This window comes from Lupinus angustifolius, unplaced genomic scaffold (genome assembly GCF_001865875.1).
Source record: "Lupinus angustifolius cultivar Tanjil unplaced genomic scaffold, LupAngTanjil_v1.0 Scaffold_5_21, whole genome shotgun sequence".
Taxonomy (NCBI): Eukaryota; Viridiplantae; Streptophyta; class Magnoliopsida; order Fabales; family Fabaceae; genus Lupinus; species Lupinus angustifolius.
Window position 1 is genome coordinate 33614 of NW_017717236.1, and position 13389 is coordinate 47002.

At 30.2% G+C, this 13389-nt stretch overlaps 2 protein-coding genes across 2 annotated transcripts; both read left to right on the top strand.

Annotated features, from left to right (window-relative positions):
- The first annotated feature begins 4236 nt into the window (after positions 1–4236).
- LOC109337290 (probable aquaporin TIP-type alpha) lies at positions 4237–6254 on the top strand. The gene is made up of 3 exons (XM_019574233.1): positions 4237–4537; positions 4637–4887; positions 5647–6254. The coding sequence occupies exons 1-3, from the start codon at positions 4405–4407 to the stop codon at positions 6028–6030; spliced, it is 768 nt and encodes a 255-aa protein (XP_019429778.1). The 5' UTR covers positions 4237–4404; the 3' UTR covers positions 6031–6254.
- Positions 6255–7759: 1505 nt separating this feature from the next.
- On the top strand, positions 7760–12488 carry LOC109337291 (alpha-galactosidase-like; the record flags this gene model as incomplete). The annotated part of the gene is made up of 9 exons (XM_019574234.1): positions 7760–7914; positions 10651–10709; positions 10801–10857; positions 11093–11127; positions 11279–11382; positions 11670–11745; positions 11946–12004; positions 12088–12153; positions 12405–12488. Coding segments are annotated over exons 1-9 (695 nt in total), but the record flags the coding sequence as incomplete, so codon positions are not given.
- Between the last annotated feature and the right edge of the window lie 901 nt (positions 12489–13389).

Sequence of the window (13389 nt, forward strand, 5' to 3'; positions counted from 1 at the left end):
TTCATTGCTTGACTTGTAATTGTTAAAAAAGTAAATTACAATAAAACCGTTTTGTTTAATTTAGGAACTCTTTTTTTGTTTAAAAGATTACACTTATTTTTTTTATGTAGGTGGTCAGTGTAACGAAAGTATAAAAACTATGGGAGGTTTGTGTAGGTATAAAAAAATGAAGGATAATTTATGTAATTTCACTAAAACTTGGAATATTTGAGTGTAATTTACTCTTATTAAAATAGTTGTGAAGTGGGTTCATTGGTGTCAGGAAAGGGACCTTGGTGTCAAGTGTGGTTAACTTCCTCACCTACAAAAAGCATATTAAATTATGAAGTACCAAAGTAGGTATAGTGGTAGTTCATCTAACTATTGTTATTATGTTGAATTACATCATAGACAGGACTGTCTTTTCACATTTTCTTTTTGTTGAGGCTGAAACTAAGACGTTCTCACTTCAACATGTATTCAAGAATGAATATCAAATTAGGGATGGCAAAAAAACCCGTACCCATGGGTACCTGCGGGTAAAACCCGTACGGGCACGGGTACGTGTCACAAATGGGTACCCGTAGGTTTTAAAAACGGGTTTTTAAAAATACTCGTAGTACATACGGGTGGATATGAGTATTATGGTACCCGTACCTACGGGTACCCGTTATGTATATGATTACTTTTAATAAAAAATATACTATCATAACCTTCATTACACTATGTACATATTTTCCTTTTACTTTGTTTACATCTTTTCCTTTTACTTTGTTTACATCTTTTTACATTGTTTACATCTTTTTAATTTGGTGTTGAAATACACTACAAATATTATTTCATGTGTAAAAACACACATGTCTTACAAAGAAAAATATATGTTTTTTGTTAAGTAAATGAGAATTGCAAACCACCAAAACAGAAAATTTCATTAGATTTAGCATTTTTGCCAACTATTCATTCAAAATACACAAAAACAATTAAATTTCTTCTCATTTAAAACATAATAGAAATAAGAAATTAGAAATTCAATGAAAATATGCAAAACCCGCGGGAACCCGTTTTTACCCGCGGGTACACAGAAATACCCGCAAAAAACACGCAGCGGGTACCCGTACGGGTATAGGCGGGTACGAGTATTGCTCCCCTATTTTGAAACGGGTAGCGGGTAGTTACTACCCATGTCCGTTGCCATCCCTATATCCAATCCTTTAAATTTAAATAGAAGCATACACCTTCTTACATAGTTCACAATGTAACAGTATATATGTCCTATTTGTTGTAACACATAGTTGTATTTAATTCAACAACAACAAAAAGTGACACATAGTTATGATATAAGTTGGTTAACAATAGTCTTTTATATATGTCACTTTATTAACAACTCTACTATTTTGACATTAAAAGTTGACCAACATACCAACCTTGTATGAGAAAAAATGTACTATTTTTTTACTTTATGAAAAGTGCAAAGAAAAGAGAATTATTTTTTTAAATGAGCAGTATATATATATATAAATGTGAGTCAGCATCCTCTCCAATAATGGAGAGGTAAGTGCTTCAGAAAAAAAAAGGAAATACAACTTCCAATGACACCTATACTCTTTTGCTTATAATGAAATTATACTTTTGCCACTAAAAATAAGTACAAAAAAATGTACTTGTTTCTCCATTAATAGAGAGAATCATTGTTAATATGATGTAGGTTGTTCATTTAATGTTCATAAAGCATTTATGCTCTATCAAATAGGGAACATTGAATCCTATTTATTTGTACATAAAGTTTTTGAATGTATACTTTTATAAATCTACATTCTCATTTATTTTTTATTTTCTTTGTTGTATATACACAATTTAAAAATATATCACACAATTAAAGCAACATCATGATGTCCATGAAATACTTTAGTATGGACAAAAGAAGTAAGGCTAAGAGACTTTATCTAAAACTAAATTATGTGTGTTGGATATAATATAATGAAATGGTGGCAGAATTATCTAAAACTAATTTGATAGCAATATCAAATTGTCAATGCCAACCAATGAACACCTTTGTTAGCATAATTTTTTTTCAGCTTATAGTATTGTCACAACATCAGATTTAGCAATAGTGCATGAGATAGGAGGTGTTAAGTACCACCAATGCAAGTTAAGAATATTTAGCATGCACTTAAAAACTTACAAGGTTTCAAGTTAGCAATGCAAGTGCAAAATGTTATGCAACCCATGAACAAATAAATTGTATTTCAGCCTAATGATAAATATACTAAATCACATTGACCTTTTAAGTGGAATGTGATAAGCCAATGGAGGTAGACCCTACAATTTGTAATGTAACACAATAGCTAGTTCAGATGTGAGGTCAGTGTAATTATTAGAAGAAGAAGTACAAGAATTTCATTCAGCACCTCAAGGCTGAGCATTGAAAAGCCTTTGCCGTAGACTTGTGGACAAACAAGACATAAAACTACATTGAAATTAATAGGATAATAAAACTCCTGAAAACTACCGGAAAAAGATAATGATTTATGACAATTAATAGAAAAAAGAAGCACTTTTGCCAATGACACAAATTCTACAAATAAATAAATTCTTTCAGAAGTGGTTCTTTATGTGCTACTGTCTGATAAAACTACAGTTTTGCTAAAGCCGCTTGAAATGTAATTCAGAATCAAGTATATGTTCTTATGATTAAATTAGCAATCTTGATTTCAATTATGCACCAAAAGCCATAATCTCACAATGAAAATGTACTTTCTATGAAATATTTTAAGTTGATTTGGTTATAAATTTGTTGTATCTTTATCTTAACTACCATGTTGACATCAACTCACTTTCCTATCATTTGTAATGTATAGTCTACATGATGTAAATGTCAAATATAGTAAGTTGTATTAGATATATTTGACTGAGATAAGCGCTCAATCTTAAAAAATGGATGCATACCAAATTGTATTCATCAAGAATAGAGTTTTGCACTCCAATTCTTTTTTGGGCTCGATTTCATTAGGGTATAAAAGTTCGGTTCAGTTTAGTTTTTGACACAATTTAGTGACCGAACTAAAGACAAAGTAATGGTTTAGTTCTACTCGATTAACCACAATTTTTTTAGAAACCGAGTCGAACCGTTCATTAACGGTTCGGTTCGGTTCCACGGGTTTTCAACTTATTTAAAAAAATGCTTTAAGAAATAATTGAACAAAATTTGTAAAGTATAGAGTAATACTAAACACATCAATAATAAAGTATTCAATATTAATTCAATACTCTTTCTAGTAAAACGATAATAATTTAACAACTCAACACACTACAAATTGAAAATTTAGTCTACAAAATCTTCGACAATGTCCAACAAAATTTAACAATGACAAACTTGATACCAATTCTTTAGTCCAAGAGTAACACCTACTAGTCCAGATTATTAGTGATGTCCTCAAGTTCTTTGTTTATTTTCTGTTAGTTCTTGAATTTCTTTATTTAATTAATTTTATCTTTAAATAGTGACACATGTCCACTAGTTTTCTAGTTTTCTTTCTATCTTTTGGATGAATAGTAGAGATAATAGATATTTAGATTTGTTTACTAATTTGTTTTTCTATTTGCCTCTTATTTATACCTTAAATGTATTAATAATCCTAAACTTTTGATCATATTTTATCTCCTAACTTTAAATCTTAACGATTACAATATTAAAAAAAATTAATATGCGGTTTGGTTCGGTTCCAATAGTTCCAAAATTTCCAAAACCGTGAACCAAAGCAAACTAAAATGATTCCAAATAAAAAAACTGAATCGAACCGTGGAACCGAACCAAACTGCTTTTTGTGGTTCAGTTCAGTTCCATCGATTTTGCAGTTTAAATCATAATTGCTTACCCCTTTAGTTTTTATCCCTATTATATAATTAACCAAATAAGATGGTGCATTGGGCTGAGAGCAACAATGAATTATATTTTTCATTTGGTAGAAATTAGAAGATAATAAATATAAAATAGAAAATTACAAATTATATAAGGGTATGATAATTATATTGAGTTTTGGTTTTATTAAGTAGTATAGATATAAATATAATATATGAAATTCCAAAATTGTAATATTGTGTTTGGATGTTGTAATTTAATACACTGAATAGATATATAGGTATAAGAAGAAGTTGTAGTGAGAAGGCAACACATATGAACACGTGGGCAGCTTTTAGCATTTCACAAACCCAGGTGTCCTACGTAAGACCAACCCCTATTTGCATGATATATGTCTTCCCGCTCCACTTATCATCCATGCAAATAACCCTATCCACCAACCTCTCACTCTCTAAATTATTTCAACTTTCAACTTTCACATAACAATAATCTGCTTAATTGCATAAACTCTTCCAATTGGATCCACAACACCAACTACCTAGAACAAATTTAGAAAGGAATCATAAATGGCAACACGAAGATATGCTTTTGGAAGAGTAGATGAAGTTACTCACCCAGATTCAGTGAGAGCCACCGTAGCTGAATTCATCTCTACTTTCATCTTTGTTTTTGCTGGAGAAGGCTCTATCCTTGCTCTTGGTCCCTATCCCTTAAACTCTTAAATCTCTCTACTCACTTATTTTATATCTACACAACTTTATATCTTAATAATTTATCTTTGGTTTGGTTATTTTGTAGACAAAATATACAAGATTAGAGGTTCATCAGCAAGTGAGTTAGTGGTAATTGCACTAGCACATGCATTTGGTCTATTTGCTGCTATATCATCTAGCATGCATGTATCAGGTGGACATGTGAATCCTGCAGTGACATTTGGTGCACTTCTTGGTGGAAGGATCTCAGTTCTTAGAGCTGTGTATTACTGGATTGCTCAACTTCTGGGTTCTATTGTGGCTGCTCTCTTGTTGAGGCTTGGTACTAACAATATGGTAAGCTAATAATAACACCTTTCTCTTTCCTTCATTGCTATTAGATAGATGGATGGATACATAAATAGGAGGGATATCATTTAATTAACTTCTACTATTTTTTAATAAAAGAACTGATGCAATATTATAGATGGCAATATTACACCAACAAAAGTTAAAATCCGTTTATTTGAATTTTGAAGTTTTAAGGGAAACGGAAGACTTCATACTCTAATGTCTTATATTTTCATTCATTTCAAACAAAACTCAACTCTTACACAGATAAGAACATAGACAAATGGCTTATAAATGGTTAGTTATGTTGTATGAGAAATTTTTACTTTTAAAGAGAGATAAACTCACCTTAGTCATTGCGAATTGGTCAAGTATATAAGATACTTGGTGTATTCCAAAAATAAACGAGTTGTCCAAGCTAAGAAAGAACTAATTATAAAGTAATACTATAGATTATGTCAAGTAAAGTGTAATTTTACCATTCAATTTAATTTTCCTCTAGATAAACTAGATTGATTTGTTTATGTAATATAAATTAAAGATGATACACTATCTAATTTTTCTAAATAGATGTCTTTTGGAAAATTCCTATGCTTATAATGAAATGGAGCAATTCCTAATTACACCTTCTCTATAAAGTGGATAGAGAGTGTAAAAATATCATTTTTTAAACTATGAAAGTAGTCTTTATTTTTTTCAAACTGAAAATTATTTGAGGAATCAAATTAAAGTAACCATGATGATTTTGTGTTTTGCCTATTGTAGAGACCAGAGTCATTCCATGTATCAGTGGGTCTTGGTGCTGCACATGGTCTTGTACTTGAAATTGCCATGACATTTGGTCTAATGTACATTGTCTATGCTACTGCAATTGATCCCAAAAGGGGCTCAATTGGGTCACTTGCACCATTAGCCATTGGGCTCCTTGTTGGGGCAAACATCCTCCTTGGTGGGCCATTTGATGGAGCATGCATGAACCCTGCTCGGGCTTTTGGGCCTGCTTTGGTGGGCTGGAGATGGAAGTACCATTGGGTCTTCTGGGTAGGCCCATTAATTGGGGCAGCCTTTGCAGCACTGATATATGAGTATGTTATGGTCCCAACTGAGCCTCCTCATACTCACCAACCTTTGGCTACTGAAGATTACTAGTTTGGTTACTTGGTATATTTATATATATCATGTAAGAGTATGCATATGTTTATTTTACTTCTCACTTTCCTAAGTTGTCTATGAGCTTGTGATATTTGTATGTATATCATGAGTGTGTAGCTGTTGTTCTATGTATTTGTTGAATAAAGTGGGAACCCTATCACTTCTATGTAAACAATGTTGGAGGCTTGTGACAAAAAAAATAATGTTGAGAGGCCTTTCCTGATAGATAATCTTTCTAATATGACAAATATGTAAAAGGATTGGTAACAAACATAAATATATAAATATTCCTTCATCTGAGTATTTCTCCATCTTTTGGTTAATGGCAAAGGGTAGGTTCCCTTAAAAGCAACATATAAAATGGGTGAGGAGAATATCATGTAGTTTAATGGTGTATCAAACTTCAAATATCAGCATCAAGCCTCAGCCAAATTGTATGAAGTTGTGAGCTGAGTCTCTAATTCCTCCGTAAGTACTTTATACATTATCCATCGATTATAAGGTCTTTATGGTGGAAATGAAATTGAACTTTGTCCTCATGAAATATGATCAAAATTCTTATTAATTGAAGTATTGAACCAACCTTCATTAGCAAGGAACATCTTAAATAATTGACCAAATTAACTAGGAGAGATCCTTAGTTTGTAACATTTTAACTATTGACACCAATAATAACTAGCCAAATTGACTTCGATGCATATCTGCCCCTCAAATATTAATTTAATTGCTTCCCTAAAATCACAATTAATTTGAGTACATTTCGACGCCAAATATTAAAATCTTCTTAAACATGTTGTCTGGTTGAGCAACCTCTATTCGGAAATTGAATTGGATAATTGATTTGATGAGCTTTGAAATAGATTCATAATCTCATACTGATAGCATTTCAGGTCTTAGAAAGGGAATGAAGTAATGATAACTACACAAATCAAAGCTGAAACCCCATACAAATAACTAGCACTAGTACTCCCCAATTCGTTTCATATTGTTGCAGTTATGAAAAGAGTGCCTCCTAGGACAGTCAACTAATCTTTACCAATGAAGTCCATTTATTTATTTGTGTTTTTTTTCCATGCAAAAGGTTAGATAAGCAATGTTATTCTCTAAATCCGGGCAAGTCAACAATCATCCTAAGGGAATACAAAAGTGAAGTCAATCAATGACATAAAAAACTAGAACTTAAAATAAATGTACAATTATATTGAATATGCTCGATATATAAAGTGTAACATATATCCCATTTGATTCAATTTATAAATGAGATGAGTTTGAGATAATAGATATATGTTTGTAATACAGACAAACATATTACAATATGTCATATGTTTATAATTTGCCGAAATTTCTGTTACAATATAGTAGCAAATTGACTAAATTTAAAATTCTTTTTGTCTAGAAAAATCAAAATGAAAGGAAAAGATAGCAACAGAAATGATGAATGGGGTATTATGATAAAGATTATTTTGTGTGCATCAAGTGGACAAGTTGGTCCAATTGGAACAAACCAAATTCTCTATAAATTGCCCATATAACTCTTCATTTCTTCACATATCCGCTTCCTGCTAATTATTACTCACTGTTTTCAATATTTCAGCTATCTTTTTGTACTCTTATATTTCAGCGCTTGGGGCATTGGCTTATATATAAACACATTAAATATACATTTATATTTATATTTATAGTAGTTAGTGTCACTATGGTAATCCAATATTCATCCAAGTTAACAATGGCTGTGGTGCTTGCTTTGTCAATCCTTGTGCTCTTTAATGTAAATGCTTCATCTGAGGTAAGATTGGTGAAGAGAACCACATCTTATGAATCCAAAGAGCATGTTGAAACATACTTTGTGAGAAATGGTCTCGGCAGAACACCCCCCATGGGGTAAGTCCTACCTTCTTACTTTTAATTTATCATTTCTTTCAGTTCAACTTTTCTATTCTCCATTCTTAAATACACCACTTATCATCAAACATATTTACACAGTTCTTTCTTATTAGTAGAGTTTGGGGAGGGTCACAATCTTAACCAAACAAGCAAAGAAAATTAAGTTGACACATAATTTATATCAGTTATGTTATAAGGCAAACATGTTGGTACTCGCTATCTCGATCTGTGTATCTAAATTTATTGTTTTTTAATTTTTACAATTATATTAAGAAAACTATATATTTAACTGAACTAATCCAATAATATGCCTTGGCACTTAAGTGAGAGTGCTCTCATGGTTGGCATTTGTCTTGTAATGATTTTTTTGGGGTACATTTGTCTTGTAGTTTAAGCTAGAATAATGTAGTGTGTCCATTTGCTTTGTAGTATTTCATTACAACTTGGGAATTACTTCACCAACTTCTTGTCCAAATGATGAAAAGGAGAGCTGAGCACTTTATTTCAACATTCAACACAATTAGGTGCAAGCTATATGTGGGAGTTATTAATATTGTTTTACCTAGTGGCCAGCACGATCCTGCTCTACCAGCTTATCTGGTATCGATTATGATCGAGCCCAAATATTGTCGGGTCTTATTGGATCAAGGGTCAGATTTGTATTCAAAAATTAGACCTGGTCAATATTTAGGATCAAGTAGGGACCAAATATAACTCGACCCTACCTGTCCTATGGTCACTCATTCGTCATGTTTGTATGTATCTCTATTCAAATATATACAAAACAATGACACATTTTTGTCGAAAATATGATTGGTATCAGTGATGATTCTAGGATCTAGAGGTAGGTGTGCAACATAGGTTAAAATTAAAATAATAAATATAATCAATTAAAAAAATGAAAATATTGATATCAAAATTACAAAATTTAAATAAATTTAATCAAATAAAATATATATTTCATAACTAATTTCTATATGATTTCACATTTTGAAATTGTTGAAATATATTTACTTCGTTGTAATGTTGTTGAACACTTCTAATCAATTATAAGTCACTAGATAGTTATTCATTCATGCATCTTCCATTCGATTACACAATCTATATTTTACAATTTTCATAGTTGAAAAAACTCTTTTTAAAATTGTATGACTAACTTCAAAAGAAGATAAATTATTGAGAAACAATGTGTTTTCTACCTCTAATCAACTTATCTTAAGATTATTTATTCATTTCAAAGAAGCAAATTCCATAGTATTATGCATATCAATGATATACATCTCAAATTGATTATCAAACATCATAAAATCAGTTGAACAAAAAATCATGTGGATAAATCTTTACAAATTCAATCAGTTTTGTCATATCAAAACTAGAGAAGAAGTCACATAGACTCAAACAAAACATACGAAGACGCAACTGAGTATTTGTCTTGGATATTCGATTATGAAGTTCCTCGAGTTGTATATCTATAATATTATAAAATAATTCAATATAATAATGATTATTTATTTTTCACGAAGCATGTCATGTCATTTACAAAAGAATAAATTTTGAGCTTGTAGAATTTTAAGTAAGAGTGTAATATATATGCAATGCTTAAATATTTATAGTCACTAGATAATCTATCATTTATTTCAATTACTTTTATTTTAAGAGTAAATGATGATTAAATATGGATAATGAATAATGCAATAACAATGTATAGAACTCTTACACTCTCAATATATGTATTTTTTTCTATAAATAATATAGATTTTTTCCAAAAAGTTCTAGGTTGCACACCCTCAACACCACATAGTATCGTCACTGATTGATATTTTCTATTTTTTTTCCACATATATATATATATATATATATGCACATATATCATTTTAGAAAAAAAATGAATACATTGACAGTGTAAGAGCTTTTTACACTGTCACTGCATCATCTATCATTTATTTTCAATAATCATTGACTTTTCAAAAAAAGTAATTCAAATGAATGGTGGATGATGTATTGACTGTGTATAAATCTTTACACTGCCAGTGCATAGATATTACACCAATCATTTTATATGTCAAATTACATATTCATAATAATAAATAATATTGAGAAGACTTTATTTAAAATGAATATGCATTATATTTAATCAGATTTAGGGTCAAGTTTAAAGTCTGACCTAATTGATATTTAAGGTCGGATTAGCTTCAGGTCTAGAGTTGAGTCCAAGTTCAAAAAATGACCAAACCAATATTTAAAATCGAGTAAAGGACAAGTCTTAACTCGTTCCAACTCGGCCCATACTTACCCCTAAATTTTACATAAGCCACTTACAGGAAATAAACAATCCTTTGTTGTTTTCTCCTTCCATTATTATTTATTTATGTATCGTGTTCCCCCTCCATAATTAATATGTGCAGAGGGTTTTTATGCTCAGTGGTTGAATTAATCTAAGAGACAAATCATCTCTTAATTACATAAATTATTTATTATTTATAGGAAGGCCTAATGACTATTCTCACATTAAAAAAATGTAAAAATGTTGTTAATTTTTGTTTACCCAATCAACTCCACGTTTGAGTTTTGTCCATTTGATCAAGACTTTAAAAAGAGAAATTCAATAAGAAGGAGTCTTGGAGTCTTTTTTAAAAGAGTGTCAAGTCACAAAATCAAGTAAATATTTTTGGAATTGTTTACTCAAGTTCATGAAAGTGTGTATATGGTAACCCATACATTAATGATGATTAGATGGAACAGCTGGAACCACTTTGGCTGTGATCTAAATGAAAGTATAATTCGAGAAACAGGTAATTAAGTTTCTTTACCCCACGACCTTATTTACAATTTCACAAATAATTCATCTTAATTCATTAAGTATTTTTCTTTGTTATTTTTCAGCTGATGCAATGGTGTCAAATGGCCTTGCTGCTTTGGGGTACAAACATATTAATTTAGGTAAAACATGAATGCTATTATTATTATTGTCAGTATTTATTTTTATGAAATTATAGGCACCTCTAATAATTACTCCATTCATTATTTTATTTTTGTTTTAAATTTTTTCGTTTCAACATTATTGTTTTATTATTTTAAGACTTTGTTTATATGAAGTATAAATTACTGAATAAACTTAATTCATAATATATTTATACGATAACAACTCTAACTATATTATTTTATACGATTTTAGATGATTGTTGGGCTGAACTAAATCGAGACTCCCAGGTAAATCATATACAATATAAATAAATTTCGCTCCATCGATTTGGTTCTTTCTCCATTTATAATTTAAATATAAATCCAAGCTTTTTTAGGTTTTATATATTATTCCAATTTAGATATATGTGACAAATATTTATCCAAAATATGATGTTAGGGAAATATGGTTCCCAAGGCTTCAACATTTCCTTCAGGAATTAAAGCTCTAGCTCACTATGTTAATGGGAAAGGTTTGAAGTTGGGGATTTATTCAGATGCTGGGTATATCAAAGCATTAAACTTACCCTTTCAACTTACATATTGCATTAGGAGGTTAAAAATCTATGTACTGACAGTGTAAAGATATATACACAGTCAGTATATCATTCACATTTTATTTGGATTACTTTTTGTGAAAAGTTAATGATTATTAAAAATGAATAATGAGATATGTAATAATAGTATAAGAAACTCCTACACTGTTACTATATACATCTTTTTTTCTTACATTATTGTGCATGTCCATCATTAAATTCAAGCATCCATGATCATTTAAAACTTCTATGCAGAAATCAAACATGCAGTAAACTTATGCCTGGATCACTAGGACATGAAGAGCAAGATGCAAAAACATTTGCTTCTTGGGTATATATATATATATATATATATATATGTATATGTGTATATATATATATATATATGTATATGTGTATATATATATATGTATATGTGTATATATATATATATGTATATATATATATATGCATTTGGATATCATTTTACATTTCTTTCAACTTACATTCTATACAATACTTTAATTAACATATGATTTGAATGTTACTTTAGGAGTTGACTATTTGAAGTATGATAATTGTGAAAATCTTGGTATAAGCGTCAAAGTAAGGTACTTATATTTGGCTATCAATTGCAAATAAATATCTAAGTGTCACATTATATAAACCATGGACTCGAACATTTGTAACACAGGTACCCACCAATGAGTGAAGCTTTATTGAAAACTGGAAGGCCAATCTTGTTCTCAATGTGTGAATGGTGAGTGGAATTTGAAATGATGATTCTCGTACATAGGAAAGAAATTAATATCTGTAATCCATTTACTTAAGGAAAATTCTACACTCTTTAATGATATCAATATGTTACAATATATTACAAAAGAGAATAATGTATGTTATCCAAATGTAAAATTTTGGTGATGTTCCCCCTCCATTATGGAAATGTAAAATTTTGCTTTACCCATTTAAGTATTTAACTGTATCGTTAGTTACTAATTTTCTGAATGACAGGGGATGGGAAGATCCAGCAACTTGGCGACCAAGTTTGGGAAATAGTTGGAGAACAACCGGAGATATTGAGGACAATTGGAATATGTAAGCATGATATAAAAAATTTAAACTTTCAAGATATTTCAACTTCATGTATTTCCATTTAGCTTCTTTTATTCAGAACTAATTATTTATATTTGTGTATATATACTATACATATATACATATATAAGACTGAGATTGCAATTAAGAGAGAGTGAATTAGTTAACTTAAAAATTATGGTCACTTTTTCTGTAATATCAAGAGTTAAGAGCAGCGGAAATAATTTGCAGAAAATAACAAGTAAATAATTGAAGAGATAAAGGGAGAAGAGAGTACACCAGAATTTTATATTGGTTCATCTTCTTGTCCACCGAAGGCTACGTCTAATACTCTTGTAGCAAAAGAGATTTTTCACTAAATATTATGAGTTGTAATTACAATATCTCACTCGAGACTTCTATGTACCTTACACATTCACTAATACTTATCACATTGGAAAACACATTTCCAAGTAACTTTATCACATTTCTTATCACACCACATGAAAGAAAATATTTACAATGAATGAAGAATTACAACCGTAGTTTGAATTGCCTTTACAAGTATGAAATGTAATATCACTTACAATCCAATAACTCTCTTGTATACTAAGTAATATTGTTGAATAGGTTTGTAAAACTTTGAAACAATTACTTCAAGTAACTCATAAAAATTCTATTTTGAAAGTTTAAGAACTGAGTGCAAAAGTGCAGAAAAATAGTGAGAGAAATTTTCAGAATTATGTGAGAGTTGTATGAAAGTTGTGTGTTATGATTATGAGTTTCAATGCCTTTATATAGGCTTTCCAGTAAGCCAAAATGCCTCTTTGAAAGGGTAGGAATTGATTGGAAAGAAACCATGTCTTTTGGGTTGAAACCCATCCACTTTGAATTTGAAAATCTGATGCAACAACTCTCAGTAACC

Bases quoted from the DNA above. Each gene is read 5' to 3' on its own strand.
- LOC109337290 (XM_019574233.1), top strand. From the start codon at position 4,405: ATGGCAACACGAAGATATGCTTTTGGAAGAGTAGATGAAGTTACTCAC. The intron at 4,538-4,636 runs GTCCCTATCCCT...GTTATTTTGTAG, and splicing joins AGGCTCTATCCTTGCTCTTG to ACAAAATATACAAGATTAGA. The intron at 4,888-5,646 runs GTAAGCTAATAA...TGCCTATTGTAG, and splicing joins GGCTTGGTACTAACAATATG to AGACCAGAGTCATTCCATGT.